We start from the raw sequence: 18,974 nt of genomic DNA on the forward strand, positions 1-18,974 counted from the left end.
TCATTAAGATACTGTAATCATCTCTTCTGGCAGCTGTTCCGCAAATGCAACAAGCTTTCCATTCTCAAGACTAAATATTACATGTAGCACCTCATAATACGCTAAAAAACTCAAGTTTTCTGTCCAAACAAAATGTACAGATCTCACTCAAAGATCCCAGACATCATACTGATTGTTTTTATGTCATATATGTATATACAGTATAAATGTATATATGTATGTGTGTATATGTATATGTGAATGTGTATGTATATTTATATGTGTATCAGTGACGTGCAGTTGGTAGAGGCAGGGGAGGCTGGGCCTCACCTGTCATCATGGTAAGAAAAAAATGCAAAATGAAAATATAAATTAAATGGTTATATTTATTCAGTGATTTGTACTATAAGGTTATTTTCCACTAAACTTCACCATTTTTAGTTATTTATTTTCCAAATCGCTGAAAAAAAATTCACATTTACCATTCAAATATGAAGAGGAGACGTGCGTTGAAGCTGCAACCAGCTGAGCCAACGACGGATTGCGCAATGATTCTGCTAACTGTGCTAGCATGCTACGCACTGAGACCATATTTTTGTCTCTGTGGATGTCACTATTAAAAAAAACACTTTTAATATATGAACTAAATTTGCATTGTTTAGCTGATGTGTCTTATATTTTTTGTCAACAACTGGAACGTGTTTCTCATAAAACGACTGCAAAGAGACATCAAGTGAGGCACGCAGTGACGGTGCCTCATGGTAGGGGGCAGCGCTGATCCCAGGGATCCTTCTTACTACTCGGCTACAGAATAATAGAATTAGCAATAGCAAGCTACATTTAACAGTTAGCAAGTCAAGTGCAGCCATCCGGTTATTTTTTCCCGATCTCATCGGGCTGTATAGCTCACAAACGGTGAGGGATGAATGTAAATCTCCTGGGCAGCTTCTCAACTTTTTGGTCCAGAAGGATCTCATTCAAACTGTTTCTGAGGCAACAAAGTTGCTCCGGCCTGTGGTCACCGTTCTGGCTACGACAGCATCGGCGGATCGGTCATTCTCAGCACCGAAAAGATTCAAAACATACAGTCGGAACGGAACGATCAGCGATTTCCATTGAGACTGAGAGACTTTTAAAACTGAAGAAAGAAATGAAAGACCTCTACAAGCAAGTTATCGATGCTTTTCTTCAGAAGGAGCGGCGCATGGACTTCACCTATAAGTAAAGGTAACAGATAATAACGTTTTTCTTACATGTGCTTTTTTTCTATGCTACAGTTTGTATACGCAAAGAATACCTGATATGATATTTTAAACAAAAAACGTCAACTGCTGCCAATAAAATGGTGAATAAGCTACTCTGTAGGGTTCATATGTTTGTAAATGATGATGTCAGTGCCTCACCAGCCATGAACCTCACCGCACGTCACTGATGTGTATGTTTTCTTTGTATGTATACCGTAATTCCCGGACGATAAGCCGCGACTTTTTTCACGTAAACAACGATGCGGCTAATATATGGACTTTTTTGGGTGGGGGACGCTAACGAACTTCACGCCGCTAAAACGTTAATCCTCGTCACATCAGATCGATGAAATGACCGGGAAATTCTGAGTCCGTTCAACTCCGACACCGAAGAAGACGACTTTGACGGTTTTTGTCCGATCAACTAGCGGCTTATATTGAGGTGCGCTCAATAGTCCGGAAATTACGGTATGTATATGTATATGTATATGTATATGTATGTAATATATATATACACACACACACAAACTGTTTATATATTAAAAGTGAATTTGCCTTTATCCCAGTAATTATTCCGGTCTTTTCTCCTCTTTGAGTCAAGCAGAAATGTCTTATCTGTTGAAATGCTTGGTTCAGGTATACAGAACCAGTTTGCCTCACGCCACTCGGCTGACGACTCAGCACTGCTCCTCCCCCAGCGAGTCTGTGTTTTCCCCGAGGTCTAAGGGCGCCGAGGTGGTTCTCATCTTTCCCCGTCCCGGGCCAGACCCCAAACCCGGTCCTTGACCGGACCCCGGCGCCCCCACGAGTAATCCGGCTCTGGGCCCGCCATGGCCGGGGTATACCTCCACAGTGCTGGAGATGGACTGGAGCGAGCGATCCCGGAAGTAGTGGAAAGCCTCCTGGTCCAGGTAGTTCTGCTCCTCACGTAAGCCCTGCTCAAAGAGCTTGCGCTTGTGGCGGAACTCGATCACTGTTTTGGTGTAGGAGTTGAGGGTGGTGACAGAGGCAGCCATGCAGCAGGTGAAGGAACCCCACGCCATGCTGGATGGAGAGAAATAGTGGATGATGTTAATGATGTGTGGAGGAAACAGCCCCTGTCCTCTAGTTTCTACATCACTGATACCATCTTAAAATCTAGAACTCTAACAATAAGGAATTTCATGTTCTTGTTATGTATAAAAATGGTTTGTTCTTACAATTTACCAGCGGCGGGCCGTCAGGGCCTTCAAGGCCTTCACTGCTGGCCAACAAAAATATCTGAATCACAGATGTTAATAATATTTTGTCCATGAATACTTATTAAATAATTCCAAATGGTCTGTTCACTTCCTTTCATAGCTTTTCCCCTGGTCGTGCGGCTTCCACACATGCATTTTCATATTTAAGCATTTAACCAATCACATTTCAGCCATCATCTGTTGCTAGGTAGGGTCAAAGTCAAAGAAATCTGCCTGGGGGGGGCAGCACAATCAGTTCTGCTAGCCCTTTAGCCCCCCAAAAATAAGTGTTGATGACGCTGTTGCTTCAACCAATCAGATTTTGATTTGGCGACATCAAAGCCTTCTAGCAGGCTACAGCAACGTCAGAGTATTCACACCCTCTGATTGGATAGTCAGAGAGCGGGCTATTGTATTAGCAAGGAGAAGCATACTATCGAGCTGCGAACAGAAATATAGTTGTGTCTGTTTAATATCTGCTTTGTCAACCCATAATGGCTGCAGGTGGAGAAGAAACAGATTTAGTTGCTAATATATTGTTAAAACCATTTTCTCGATTGAGTTTTTTTTTTTGCGAGTAATTTTTAGCTCTATTATTCGTGGTTTATTCAACACTATTTCTGATGTTGTTTCTTACATTCTGATTTTCACTGGTCATTTTATACCATGTTACTCATGGCATATTTTTCACAATTTGATCAAATTATCAAATGAATTTTTTAAACCTAAAATTTTCACCAGATAATGAGGAAAAAATAAAACCCACCTTTGATCTGCGCCTCTTGCGTTTCCTTTAATACCGTGCCAGAATGTCTGGCGTACACTGACAACTTGTGCTCTTGCAATCTGTTTGTTTTCATCTTCCTTATTTTTGACCGAACCCTCGCTTTCCACAGCTGACAAAATCTCTTGTGACAATCCAAGCTTTGGAATTAAACACTTCCTTTTGTCCCAATGGTCGTATAAATATGTATTCACACATGCATTTCACATTAAAAGATGCATAATTTGATCTTCCTAAATTAGAGGGGTTTTTACTTGATTATTCTTTGGAAGATTGACGATAGTAAAAACAACAAAAAAAAAAAAATCATTATTGCGTTCTTCGAATTATGTGATGATTTTTGCTTTTGGATTTTTAGTGGCCCTCTGTGGCCAATCCTAAAATGAAAAAAAATCAGGTTAACAGCAGATTATTTTTCTTCAGTATGGATTGAAAAGGGCACATTTATAAAGAGCATTAGCTATAAATATATTCGGTGTATAACAGAATTGTCGAGATTGGAGAGTGCATTTGTGTAGAACTGGACACTGTGCGCCATAAAAATATATAATTTAATAATATTAAATTTCATGCAGCCGCTGGAAATATTGCAAAAAATTGAATAATGAAAAGGTCACCCTGAATTAAAAAAATAAACTCAGGAATTGGTAGGAATTAATTTATTTATGTCAGACACTAGTATTTTTTTATATTCATCATAAACTGTAAAATTACATATAATGTAAATCCAGGAATTCACGTAAGTGGTAGTCAACCCAAAACAAAAGCGTAGTTACAATTAACTGTATTAACTATACTGTATATACTTTTATTGAATATCCAATGACTTATCATATTGTCACTTCTAACGTGGGCCTCTGCCCTTCGTGGTAATGTTTGTATTCTTATAAACAGTGAGGTGATTTTTTTTTTGTTAATAAATCTTATTGTGCAATTTCTCACTACATCCTGCTCAATTTACATCTTTTCTTTCTAAAAAGCTACTGATCACTGATCACTACTGTTTATACAAACTGTTTATACAATTTCCTACTATTATCTATTATTGTTATGTTTTACTCAAAACTCTGGCACAACAATTTCCCTCAGAATAAATAAAGTTTTTCTTATTCTTATTCTTACAATCTTCAAAAAGAGGTCAACAAACATGAAATAAACAAAAACACCACTTAATCAAAAAAAAAACGACTCAAATTAATGGGACATTAATGGAAGTTTGTGAACAACCAGTAAAAACATAAATCATTTTACAGATTTTTTTTTTTTTGCAGAAAACATATAACATATTGTCATTCTTGTTTTTTCATTACTTGGGTCAAAATAAGACATTTACATGACCTTGCAGTGTGTTTGCATGTGTGTGTGTGTGTGTGTGTGTGTGTGTGTACTGACCAGAAAGACCAGCCATAGTCCCAACTATGAGGCCTCCAGTCTTCAGGACCCAGGCTGACAGTGATCTGAAACACCTGAGTGTACATCATGTGGGCCACCATCCCCAGAAGACCTAAAATACACACACACACACACACACACACACACACACACACACACACACACACACACACACACACACACACACACACACACACACACACACACACACACACACACACACACACACACACACACACACACACACACACACAAGTTCCTTGGACAAGTGTGTGGATATACAGTGTGTGGATATACAGAAAACATCACAATAATTATAAAAAAAAATACTAAAAATATGTAAGATGTTAAGTGTAAAATATATACATTTAAAAAAAAAAAAACTTTTTCATCTTTTTAAAATCATTTTCAGATGATTTTATTTTCTCTTTATATTGGACTGGTTTGGATTAATCATCTTATTTATACTCTTAAGAAATGCACAGGATATCAGCCCGCTCATTATGGACACTAACCTAGTTTTGTGGACTCTTATAAAACTAAATTTTAATGCTTTTTTGTTTTGTTAGTATGTCTTTTTCTGTCTCCTGTCTGATTTTCTGCTTTATCATGATGGCATCTTTCTTATGTTTCCCTTTCTGCCCCTTTTTTTTATTTCCCTCTTTATGGCTTCTCATCCTTCTCTCTTTCCTGTCATCACTCTTGATTTATCCATTAATAATCCATTAACCATCTTTATCACACTAATCTATATTACGTGACGTTTGTCCAAACAGCCTGCTACCTGAAGCTTGTTTTAAATAAACTTATTCTATCAAATGACCTTTAGTTTTCCAGAATTTCAATTTTGAAGCTTTTTTGGGTGGTGTGGGTTTTAAATTTCTCAAATAAATCCTTTTATTTTTTTTTTATTGTTTTTTTTTTTTTTTAATCTTAGGCAGCTGCTAATTTTCAGGAAATTGCTTGAAAATTGTTTTATCACGATGTTGTGATTTAACAAAAAGAAAACAGGTGAGCATTCGGAGAATTTTGCTATTACCAGATGAGACAAATAGTGGTACTTTTTATGTTAATTAGAAAAGAAAATACCAAAAACAAACCAAGGCAAGATCTTAAGGGAATAATTAACAAAAGCAATTCTTCACTTGACGAAGCATCATTTGTTTGCTTTTGTCACGATTAACTCTATTTCATCTTAAACTTTTATTGTGCAGAGTATCATTGGTGGTTGGCAACTTGTCAGGTCAGAACATATTTTCTTACAAATATAGCAGCTCAGTTGAAAAGAGCAAGTGAATTTATGTTATGGTTTGCTATTTTCATCTTATTCATTTACATATATAAGTTTCCTGTTTCTGATTGACGATGCCAATATCCGCTAACTAAAATGCTATGCAGCTCTTGCTGAATTTAAGATAAGATAAGAACAACTTTATTTATCCCGAAGGAAATTGTTGTGCCAGAGTTTCAAGCGAAACATAACAATAATAGATAATAGTAGGAAGGAGGGAGAATAAGAAACACAATAAAAAATAAAGTGTCAAAGTTAAGGCTATCAAGTGTTTTAATGTCTTAAAAAGTACAAACATTTGAATTTGGAACAATTTGGAAGACATTTTACATTTATTAATGCGCTGTGTTTCTTATATCAGGTTGAAAGTGACCATTATTCTGGCGAAGGCCAGAGTTAAATGGCAATCCTAAGAGACCTGGGAATTCCATACGAAAGGAGCGTAAAATGATAAATATTCATCCGTCCAGCCTTAACTGGTCTAAACATATTTAGACAGACGACCATTCACTCACTTATTTTTCCCTTTTTTTTTTCATTTAACCTGCTGGATGTTTTTGGACTGTGGCAGGAAACCGGAGAACCCAGAGGAAACCCAGGCAGATACGAAAAGAACATGCAAACTCCACCCAGAAATAAATATTCAAGCGCTAATGAACATTTTAGGCTCATTAGTGATATAAGAGCGGGTATTTATCTCCATCACAGGCCACCAAATTAAAAAAAAATATGTTAAGTTTTGCTGTTTCAATACTTGCTGGATAGTTTTTTGGTGTTTCAAGACTTTGTTAGAGGTAATCGAATTATATTTACAAGAACTTGAGAGTGTGATAAGGTCAGGCTGTTTATGAGATAAAACAATTTTTCTATTTTTTGGAACTGATTTGAGAGTATGAAGAAAGACTTAAGACACTCGACTTGGCGGTGTAATAAAATAAAATAAAATTTTGGCATTTCAAAAGGGGCGTGGCGACAAAAAAAAGGAGAGTAGGCTTGCATGTTTGCATGACCAATGGAAACTACAAGCCCGCAAAGCACGTAATCAGCTAAAATCAGATATTCCACTGAGTCCGATGGTATCTTAACTTGCGTTTGAATAAAGAAAGAAAAGGAGAATGTTTTGGAAATATATGTTAGGATCCGAAGTTGTGTCACACCATCAACAAATTTAAGATGACAGATTGATGAAGGCAAAGCGGTGACAGATATTATACAGATTGCCTCTAAAAAATATCAGGTATTAATTAAGATTTAGACTCTGAAGAAAAAAAAATGACACCTTCTTGACCTACTTCGTCATGATTATCCCCCGTCCATATATGGATCCTCTACCTCACATACAAGAATCCACTCCGGTTATCGGAGCGAGGCCTCTCTGGTTTCAGCCAAACTGCAAATGCAGCGGCCAATCTAGCGGCTGAAGAGGCTGAGGACGATGTGCTGCTTGAAGAGGAAAACAAAAGGAGGAAAATAGAGGCTCAAAGGCAGGAGATGCAGTGAATTCAGGCAGACAAGAAAAGGAGACCCAGTTTCTTCTTCTTCTTCTTTCGGCTTTTCCCTTCAGTGAATCAACCTTCTCCATCTAACCCTATTCTCTGCATCCTCCTCTCTCACACCAACTACCTTCATATCCTCTCTTACATCCATAACTCATAAAATATATTCTGTATTCCTGCTCTGTACATGACCGAACCATCTCAGTCTGGCTTCTCTGACCTTCTCAATAGTCTTCTATCTCTTCGTACCCCTGACACTTTTCTCCAACCATTCCAACCTGCTTGGACCCGTCTCTTTACCTCTTTTCCACACTCTCCGTTGCTCTGGACTGTTGACCCTAAGTACCTGAAATCCTTCAGCTTCTTGATCTCCACTGCCTGTAGCCTCATTGTTCCACCTGAGTTCCTCTCATTCACAAACACATTTACTCTGTCTTGCTGCGACTAACTTTCAGTCCTCTCCTTTCTCGAGCATATCGCCACCTCTTTAGATTTTCCTCAACCCATTCTCTGCTCTCGCTACAGATAACAATGTCATCTGCAAACATCATCGTCCATGGGGATTCCTGTCTGACCTCATCTGTCACCCTGTCCATCACCATTGTGAACAAGAAGGGGCTCAGAGCTGATCCCTGACGGAGTTCCACCTCCACCTTGAACTTCTCTGTTACCCCGACAGCACACCGCACCACTGTCTAAGAGCTAGCATACAAGTCTCGCACCAGTCTAACATACTTCTCTGCCACTTCAGATTTCCTCCTCGGTTAGAGCTCCTGTCTTGGCACCCTGTCATATACTTTTTTGAGGTCCACAAAAGCAGCTCCTTGGAGTCCGCGAGACAAACTCCTGATATTGTCTGAGGCTAAGTCTGCAATGAGAGCGAAAAAATTTATTTTCTTTGAATAAATAATCACTGTTAGGCCCACGTGGTTTTTGAACCAGGTGCCTTCCTTTGGCTCATTCTGAAACACAATGAAAATGTAGCTTTAAATGGCTTGACACATTCTTGAAGTGTTAAATATACTATGTACATCTGAGGCACGTCTTAATATTTTCCTGCTTTACTGACAGTGCATTTGCAGTTTGAAGTCATCGAAGGAGTGGTGCAGATTTCCGGTAGATATTGAGCAACCGATACCCAGCTGCCACTGTTTGCTCCTGTTTACTAGATGGAGCTTTGGACTGTTGACCCCAAGTACCTGAAATCCACCAGCTTCTTGATCTCCACTCCCTGCAGCCTCACCGTTCCACCCGAGTTCCTCTCATTCACACACATATATTCTGTCTTGCTGCAACTAACTTTCATTCCTTGCACCCAGATTGTGGTCTCTAATCCCATCACACAAGGTAACGTGTCTCCATGTGCCAATCTTTCTCCCAGTGTTACGGCAACCTCTCCACATACCACTTGTATACTTTCTCCTTCCGATGCACCGACACAGTCGACACAAACGGATGTTGTTCTTCTCCCTTAAGCTATCGGAGACAATATAACAGATAACAGACTAACAACACCAGAACTATTTGGATTTGATGGCAACCACATCAGAGAAACATTTTCGCTGCTGATAAACTTTTCTACCTCAAGTTTGCCATTCAGTTTGCAGAAAGTTTTCAGAGATAAACTTATTGGGTGGTCAACCGAAGGATGTTGAAGGACTCAGGGGTTTCTTTGACTCCTTGAATGTCTGCCGAGATGCAATATTTCATGTGTTAGGTCTCCAAATACAACTGCAAGCAGAATCTAGAAATCAGTCCAACATTTGCCTTATTAGCCAGCATCTTGCTGCGACGGGCAGGTTAATGTCAGGAATGAATTCCCCCGGATACCAAGAGTTTGTAGCCTTCATGTCATTGAAAGCGGGTGTTGCCCACAACTCGACTATATCTTTCCGTTCCCTACATTCCTCTGAAGCATCCACAGAAAAACAAAATCAGAGGGGCCTGAACAGGTCACAGCTCTTCACACTCAAATGAAAGTCCAAAATCTGCAGAAGGAAGTGCAACTCTATTGCTTTCCTGAGTTCGTGAAAGGTTCTCCAGGAGTGTCAACAATTTCTGAAAGGAAACAGGCCATGGTATGGATTCATGAAAATGGGTCACTATGCCAGGGACTGTCATCACCACCATTACTGTGACACTTGCCAAAGAAAACACCTGACATATCTAAACAAAGATAATTGTGCAAGACAGAAAAAAGAAAATCTGTCAATCAAGTCATTCAACGAACACATGGGTCAAACGCACTTTTGCAGAAGGTGGCAAGAGAAGACGGGGAGCTCAACGCCACAGGAGTACCGAAGAATATGCACATATTCAGGGCTGCATCTTCTCCTGTTTGTCTTAACTATGGGTTCCTGCACGTCCAACCATTAAGGTCAAAATTCATAATGGGAGGTTTTTACGTCGATGATAGTATCACAAGTGTCGAAAACACAGAAATTGCCATCCAGCTTGTGAAGTAAATGCAGGACCTGTGTGCCAAGTACGGTCTTCATCTGTACAAATTCATATCCAAAGGCAAGGCTGTCATGAAGAGCAGCCACCATCAGAGCATGCAGTGTTTGTAACACACATTTAGTGATTTGCCAATAGAATGAACCCAAGGAATTTAATGGCATATAGAATCTGTTTTTAGTATCAAACTCAAAGGCCATTCATCAGTGGCCATTCATCATCCACTACACGATAGACAAAGGCCGTGGATGAAGCAATAGAAAATGAATTTGTCAACCTGAAGAAAGTTAGTTAGTATAAATCACTTGTATGCTTCCCCCAAATTTGGAATTGTTTGTCAAAACCAAAGTGCATTCTTTTTTCTGATGCCAGCATGAACAAATATGATCAGTGCGCATACATGGGACTCAAGTTTATTACTGCCTTACCACCACCTGGCAAGTCCATACGGGCATATATGTTTGAAAGAGGTGGCACCGCACCACTGCAGAGCAGCTATGGTGCTGTTGGAACAAGAAGTACCTTTTCAACAAAGCTACCATGCAGCATTGGGATCATTCAAGGAGAAACCTCAAGACTGGTGACATATTTTTGAGAAATGTAATTTTCTCTGCCTGGATTCACTGCACCTTCGCCATGGTAAAGTCACCCATCGAGGTCCTCACCATTCCTCGATTGGAACTAACAGCAACATTTTTCTAAAGTATCGTTTGCAGGATACCGATGGAGGAGCCGAGATGTGCTAGGTTTGAAGAGTCTTTCTTGATCGACTCCGAGGTGGTTGAAGCATACATCTGCACTCTGGCAGAGCAGTTCCGCACATTTGTGGCTACCAGGGTCCAAAAAAATCCATCTCCACACAAACTGAAGTTTATTACTGCCTTACCACCACCTGGCAAGTCCATACGGGCATATATGTTTGAAAGAGGTGGCACCGCACCACTGCAGAGCAGCTATGGTGCTGTTGGGACAAGAAGTACCTTTTCAACAAAGCTACCATGCAGCATTGGCATCATTCAAGGAGAAACCTCAAGACTGGTGACATATTTTTGAGAAATGTAATTTTCTCTGCCCTGCGATCAACTGGCGACCAGTCCAGGGCATACCGGACCTCTCGCCCAATGACAGGCGGGAGAGGCTTCGGCATCCCTGCGACTCTAACTGCAGATTGAGAGGTAGATAATGGATGAACTGAAAGAGTGAAAAAATACTGTTGACAGAGATGGACTTGTGAACAGTCTGCATGTTTAAATGCCAAGAAGCCCTTGTTAAATTTGGAGGCCATTGTCCTTTAATTGATGCACACAGTGTTTTTTTCATTTGTTAATTATAATTTGCAAGGACAAGGGAAGTATAATTTATTGATTCAAGTTCTGACTGAGGTACTCGGTCGCCTTTTGTTTTATTCAGTGTTCATTGCTCCATTCAGCACGAATGGTTTTGAAAAATTCATTAAACATCAGTTTGACCATCATCCGTGCTATAAAAAAACGTGTACAAAATTCTCTCAATGCATTACTAAGAATACAGATGAAAGTAATCTAACTACTTAAAGAAATGCCCCAAACAATGTACATTGTAAAAATCAAAACTACTTCCATCATGCAAGTCAAAGAGTGTGATTTTGGTGATCCTGTTATTTCCTGCCCATTACTCTTCTGTCACAACCAGCTCAAGTAGCCTATCAAACACACTGCTGTTAAAGCAATGGTAACAATCAGCTGGTGTAATTATGATTAAAAACCACAATGAAAAGACTTTCAAAATATGCAAAAAGTCTGTAGACACCGGGAGAACATGTTAACTCCACACAAAAAGACCCCTTTAGAGAATCAAACCAAGGGACTTCATGCTGTGAGGCAAAAACACTAACCGTGATTGCCACCTGTCTTGGCGATTTAATTAATCTACTGCATTTTTCGGACAGTAGAACGGCGGACTGAAAAGGGGGGGACATTCAGTCGACACAAAAAGGCCGTTCTTCGTGTCTTGTTTTGAGCCCGAAGCGCTAACAACTGTGTCGCCATGGCATCGAATGGACCATACAACTTCCTTTTCAAAATGGAGAGGATCCAAATTCCTATTAGTTGGGGTAGAGCTGCAATGGAAATTACATTTTCGCAGCTTTTGAGCTAATAATGAAATTGGGAATTTGTTGCTCCTCCATGCTGGTGTTTGTCAGGTATTGCCTTTTTTTTCTTCTTTCTCAAGCAGCTGCTTTAGTTTTCTCCACGATATTCTCTTCATGTTTCTTTATTGAAAGCTTTTTTTTTTCCTTCCTCCCTATGCCTGCCTTGGATTTTGTCATGAGTTGATCTTGCATGATTCTTTTGTTATGTTTAACATATGGTGAATGACAATATCTGCTATCTTACAATTGCCCCATGCTTTAACCAGATGCTAATACATCTCACTTTCTTAGAGTTTCTCACTTGTATTCAGATATGCCACTAGGCTACAGCTTCCAAGCTTCTGGCACGTTAGACTCCAGGCTGGAAGTCAACAAACAAGCTTACATGCAAACTTTTTCGTTCCTGACAGGAAACCCAAAGCATCCAAAGACACTGTTGCCCAAGATGAAGTCTTCAGTTTGAGAGGCCACTGCCTACATCTTCTGCAAGGCTTTTCTCCCCCATCAGAAAGGAGTGCGCCAGGAAAAGGGTTCTGCTTGTCAAGCTCAAGCGTGACCCAACCTTTTACTGGTTCTGCCGTTCTTGACGGTTGACTAGTACCCAGGCTACCTTTTGAAGCCTTCTTCCCCCTTTGTTTGGCTCATTCCTTTTCATTCATTGCTTCAACTTACTGCCACTAGCACATTATCAGATAAATAAACAGGCTTAATTGGTAGCCTGTATTATTATTATCATATGTTATATGTTATAGTATTTGGGTCATACTTCTGCCATAGAATTCAGGCCTAAAAGGGGTTATATCTCAATGAAGAGCTCCTGTAAAGCTGAAAAACTACATGTAAATTCAGCTATATTGAACTTGCCCACTCTTGTTGTGAACATTAAAATTATAAGAATATCTGGATTACACAATCTGTAACAATGAATTGATACTGGCACTGAAACTCAAAGCTGGCAACTGAATTCGCTCACAACAAAATATAAAAAAAAACAGAATTGAATGTGCATTTAATATTCCCACGATAAGGAAATTTCAAGACCAAAATGGAAATGAATGGGGTTTTATTGGCCTTGAATCTGTGTATCACTTTGAAAAAAAAAGGTTTCTTGTGAGTTAATCCATATTGGGTAAGATTATATATCATATTTTGTATGATCATCTTTTGTAAGAATACATAATATTGAATATGATTTTTAAAATCTTTCCCGATGCAGATCAATGAATGCAATTTAAATGATGATGTCACATAAACATTCATATAGTCCTACATTTTAAATATCGTGAATCAAGATACAGTATTGGCGAGGTGGTTCATTGCTCTTGTACTTTATATTCCTTCATTGTCCTACAAAACAAGACTACCAAACATTGTCATGGTATTGAGCTTAAAAATAACGACAAGCATTTTTATGTCCTGGGATATTTAACAAAAATTATGATTCTGTTTAGATTTCTTACTTAAAGAGTGCATCGGCAAGGATGCATTAAAAAAAGGAAACATTAACAACAAAAAAAATGAAAAAAAAAAACAACAGCTGTAAAAGAAAGGAACATATACTTCGAAATGAATCTGTGTTTTTTTTTCCCCCCCAGTGTCCAAGGAGGCGAGCAGAGAAATGACAGAGAGCCAAGTCCTTGTGTAAGAGGTTTAACATGAGTTGGGAGAAAAATCCCTGGCATCCAACACGGTGAGGACTGCCAGAGGATAACCTCTGACCTTGGATGACCTTGTGCAAAGCTGCATCTGCACGTCTCTCTCGGTGTAGCCCCCAGAGCAATTTTGATTACGTAGCCTCCACCGGGCCCATTTTATTGTAAAAGGCCCCAGACACAAATTATGAAAGGTTTACTTCAGCTTAACCTTAGTTAAAAAGGAAAAGCAATTGCTTTGACATTGAATTTTATAAGTATCTTTTAAAATGATCTTTTACACATCAAATTTTTGAGGAAAAAACAACAAGCTTAAATGCATAAATAACAGTAGATTTGGAAAAAAAAAAATAGTGAGATCTCGGTGAAAATGACAGGATCTGACATCAAAATGACTGCTGCTAACATTCCGATGTACATATACACACAAAAAAAAAAATGACATCAGAAAGATCTTAGATACGTTCCGATGGCGGGTTTTCTTTACGTACGATCGTTTCTACACCTTACCGGAGAGCACGGTGAAGACGGCAGCAAAGGCATTCAGTTTGAGTCCATCGATGACATTACTGGAATGGAAAAGCTCCAAACACATTAGACTGAAGCCGACCACCAACAGCAGGATGTAAAGCACTTCTGACACGACCGACAGCCACAGCACACCTGTACAGGTTTAACACACATAGAGAAATTATTTGTTTTTCTTGTTTTAAGTATATTATCCTAAAACACCTTCATCTTGACAATTTTTTTTTTTTTTTCCACTTTTTTGTAATCAATCATTAGAATATTTGACAATAAAAAAATCTGGTTTTTGCATTATCAAGTTCAATAGAAAGAGAGTTAGACATGGATAATACATAGCATTTGCAAATGATGAAATAATGATAATAATAACATTTATTATTAAGAATATGAACAACTTTATTTATCCCGACGGAAATTGTTGTGCCAGTTTCAAGTAAAACATAACAATAATGAATAATAGTGGGAAATTGTATAAACAGTTTAAAAAAAGGGGAGGGGGGGGATAAGAAATACAAATAAAACTATAAAGTGTCAAAGTAACAAGTCAAAGCTATAAAGTGTCTTAAGTACAAAGATTTTGAGATTCCTCGCGGCTGAGGGGAATATTGTTGTGGTTATAATTATTATCGCTATTATAAATTACTGGTAGGTAAATAACAACAATATTAAATGTTGTTAATATCATTACCATAATCATTATGAATTGAATTCTCTGCAAGGAAAGAAGACACATCAAATTGAAATCATTTGGACTCATTCTGAATATTTCTTTAACTCACGTTGTCATGCAACCTCACAGATTCAGAAATTCAAACACAGAAAACGTGATGATAAAAGAGCTTCTGAATCCTGGAGGTCAGAGTTCTTGCTCATAAAATACATTAAATATTTAAACAATACTTGCAGATGGGAAGTTGTCACAAGGTCAAATCTGCAGTGAGAAGGATGAGGCTCAATATTTCCAATGAATGTGATGATTTACATCGAAACTATCATCGACGGAGGCTGGAAGAAGGTATTGAGAAAACTCTGTTGTCCGATGTGACCATTGTTTCGGGAGAATAAACTGAAAGTCTATAAATTATGTCATACTGGAGTGTCAGATGCATTTGGAGTCAGGCCACCTCCTGGTATTGGATACACTCAGAGACATCAATAAACAAGAAAAAGAAAGTTTTATTTGGACTTTTTCTGCTCCGTCGTAGCCATCGTGGTGCTAAAATACTATTATAAACCCTGGAAGGTACGGCTCATAGAACCAGTCTACCAGTACAATATATCAGTGTGTCTTTTAGTTTCTGAACTTTCTCCTCCTTTTTTCTTCCAGTTGATCCTTTCAGGAGTTGCCACATTCAATCAACTTCTTCCAACCCTATTTTCTGTATCCTCTACTCTCACACCGTCTTACTACTATAGATTCATCCAACAAACCGCCACTTTGCATTCTTTGTTTCAAAACCAACCAACAAAAATACATATAGGGTTTCCAGCATACTGATTAAAGCCTTTGGAAAAATTAGTTTAAGGTTTTCTCTCTCAATTTTGGTCTTTCTTGTAATTATTGTTATTGTACAAGTTTGTCAAGTACGAATGGCTGAATGGCATTAGCGAATCAGATATTTGAAATTGCGGACATTTAGCCGGAGCCCTCAGGGCAGCACGGTAGCATCACATGACACTTTTTTTAGGCTACGTTTTAGCCGACTCTTGTATATCTTCTGTTTTTTTGGGGACCGGAGGGGTTTTGTTCCATCAGCGCTCAGTTCCTTCGACGATCAGTCGCGGGACAAGCAGCCGTGTTGCGCTTTGTTCATTTCTTTTATAACCGATGAATTCAGTTTGCTTTAACTTACTCAGAGAGGTCCAGTCTGTGCAAGTGATTGAGTTTAGACTCACGCCGAAGAAAACATGACGCAAACCGGAGGCGAAACATCGACTAGAAAACACAGAAATTCCACAACCGTGAAAACATTTCGAGTTGATTGCGTTTTCACTCGGTATTATAAGTATTATCATGTTTCCAGTGTCAAAGGTGAGACGCAGTTCAGCTTTTCTTAGGTGTCTGGCTTACATCACATGTCCGTGACGGTCAGACGACTAACAACAACATTTAATGAAATTTGAGGGAGGCAGACAGAACCCGATCGTGGTTTTGACTCCAGACCACGAAGTAAAAAAAGTACTTCTTGACTGCATTTTCATACAAATTCTTACTCCGTGAAATGGAAGCTGCCCACGGAAATCCATTATTTGTGTTTTCTTGCTGTCCAAAGTGCTTTTTATTCTTATTCCACAACAAAAGCATTTACACCTGTGGACAACTTGGTTAAAATCAAGCTCTGTGTTTCGCCGGCAGAGACTGGACTTTGACCTTGATTTGTTTTGGGTGATTTAATTCTGGCAGTTTCATTTGGTCACTTGGAGTCCGATTGAAAATGCATTTTAGACCAGGTTTATTACGAAATCCTGGACCTGACATACCTGTGATTGGCTTGAATGGCAGTGATGCAATCAGTGACACTTTATTTCAAATCAATACCACACGAGTTAAACAAACTTTTTTTTTTTTATATATTTTTTAGCAAATACCAAGTGTCCACACTTAAATAGTTAAATAGTTTGTTGGGTTTATCATTGTAATCTGGCTCCTGTTTTATGGTCCTCCGGGCACCTGGGCTGGTTTTTATGATTGTATTATTATTTTTTTATTGTTTAATATTTTGCTGCACAGTTATGAATGGCTGTTGAACGGTGAGGAGTAGATTTGTTTTACTTCACCTTTATTTTATTGGATCAAATCGCAATGCTTTTGCATTGAATATTCCCACAAACACAGTTGTCATTTGCCAATAATATGCGCCAGAATTAAAAATGTCTACATAAAGAGGTGTTATATTTTTAGTTTTTAAGTTTTAAGTCTTACTTCATAAAAACAAATGCATCAAATACGTGATCTAATTCATTCATTTATTATCTATTCTAAGTAAATACACATCAAAATATTGTACAAATTTGTTTGTTGACTGAAAAAAACGAATGATTTGCAACAGAGTGGGAAGGTTTCAGAAAAAAAAAAAAAAAAAAAAAACAAGTGGCACTGTCAGGTTTTACTTTACTTTTCAGAGAGGCTACTTTTCCAATCCTCTGCATCTGCAATTGGTAAAACAGCATGAAATAAAGTATGAGGCGACTCTTGAATATGCAAATTCACATTTTCCTGCAGCTCCAGAAGCTGCTCTATAATCACTTTCTCCACAGAACACAAGATCAGGAAGGAAGAATCTCATCTTAACTTAACCAGCCTTCATTTCTTTTGCCTCTGGTTCTCTCTTCTAACTGTCAATCATGTCTCACTGGTCAAACTTAACATTACATATTAATTGATTGATTAGAATGTCAAGTTTGTTTGCCGTGGCTAACAAAGCAACTTTCCTCAATCAATTTACAAATAATCAATAGAAGATCTGCAGTAGATCATCCTGCAGATAGATCGATAGAGTGATGGATGGAGTGATGGATGGAGTGATGGATGGAGTGATGGATGGATGGATGGATAGATAGATAGATAGATGGATAGATGGATAGATGGATAGATGGATAGATGGATAGATAGATAGATAGATAGATAGATAGATGGATGGATAAAGTACCTGTTAGTCCTACAGGCACAACAAAAAGGCCCAACATTACCAGACGTGTCCATTAATGCATTGATTGTTCAGACATTCAGAGCATGAAAGTCGTCACGAATCTTCTTATCGTCATGAAGGACGATGAGATGATGCATCCTGCCGCTACAAGAAGGCATCAAGCAGGACACGACACTTTAACAAGGCGAGAGATTTGCTCGTGACGGGACCGGAGAAGCTCGGGGGGGAAGCTCTGCCACTTGCTTGTTTGACAGTTATTGATTATGTCTTTACTCGGAGCCCGTGGTCATGCAGGGCCGCTGACTGAGACACATTAGGCCGTAATGATGAACAAGCTTTAAACCCCCGCCGTGCTTCTTCAAGCTCCGGAAATGTGAGAATTTTTTAAAGCTGAGAGGAGTTATTGTTGCCATCGGGACACTCTTATTTAAAAAAAAAAAAAAAAAGAATTTTCTTGTCACATCTCTCCACGTTTAGGACCTTAAAAGTGCAGAAGGCGTCTCTTGAACAGGTGATTCTCCTGACAAAGAATTAAACAAGACTATCCGCTTTGCTCTTTCGGGGACGGAGCCAAAGTGCAAGAACAACCTCAGGGTTGAGTTTTCAATTTTGGCATTTGCTCTTTTTGGGAGCTGCGGGATCTCTGAATAGTGGGGAAAAAAAAAAAAAAAACAGATTTCTTTCCAGTCAGAGAAAAGTAATAAAGTGCTCAACTAGGAACCTGAAAACTTATAATGCAGCTAAAAATTGTTTTACAACAACAGCCCAAAAAGGACAGCTAGGGAAATTTTCCGTCCGTATAAAGGTTGGAAACAAATAAAAATAAGTTTTATTTTGGATAAGTTAGCATATATCATACAGCTTCGTCTATAAAACTATGATTTTAGTTTGAATTTTGGTTTAATAAAGCAAACAGGTAGTTGTTAAACGCAGAATCCGTTTCCCACATGTAGTATTTTCCAGTGGTGTATGATTTGATACTGTGTTAAAAATGATTTAATTTTAATATTATTCAGTTTCGCTGATGTTATGATGGACGTATAACTGCACGTGGCAAAATGAAAGTCTTCCTTTCTTAATAAGAAAAAAAATGTGAAATACTTCAGTTGAAGTAGTTGATGTGAAATGTGAATAAATGTCAATTGTGGGA

At 38.6% G+C, this 18,974-nt stretch overlaps 1 protein-coding gene across 1 annotated transcript in view; it reads right to left on the reverse strand.

Moving 5' to 3' along the window:
- Positions 1 to 18,974, reverse strand: part of gsg1l (gsg1-like) — a 40,081-nt gene continuing 21,107 nt past the window's right edge. Inside the window, exons 3-5 of the mRNA XM_086154485.1 lie at positions 14,157 to 14,309; positions 4,620 to 4,731; positions 1 to 2,267 (exon numbers count right to left, since the gene is read on the reverse strand). Of these exons, the coding sequence (XP_086010611.1) occupies positions 1,901 to 2,267; positions 4,620 to 4,731; positions 14,157 to 14,309 (632 nt within the window). The 3' untranslated portion in view covers positions 1 to 1,900. The remainder of the gene's footprint in view (positions 2,268 to 4,619; positions 4,732 to 14,156; positions 14,310 to 18,974) is intronic.

The sequence above is a fragment of the Fistularia commersonii genome, chromosome 10 (genome assembly GCF_037954325.1).
Source record: "Fistularia commersonii isolate RoL2024-O1a breed Wild chromosome 10, RoL_Fcom_v1.0, whole genome shotgun sequence".
Taxonomy (NCBI): domain Eukaryota; kingdom Metazoa; phylum Chordata; class Actinopteri; order Syngnathiformes; family Fistulariidae; genus Fistularia; species Fistularia commersonii.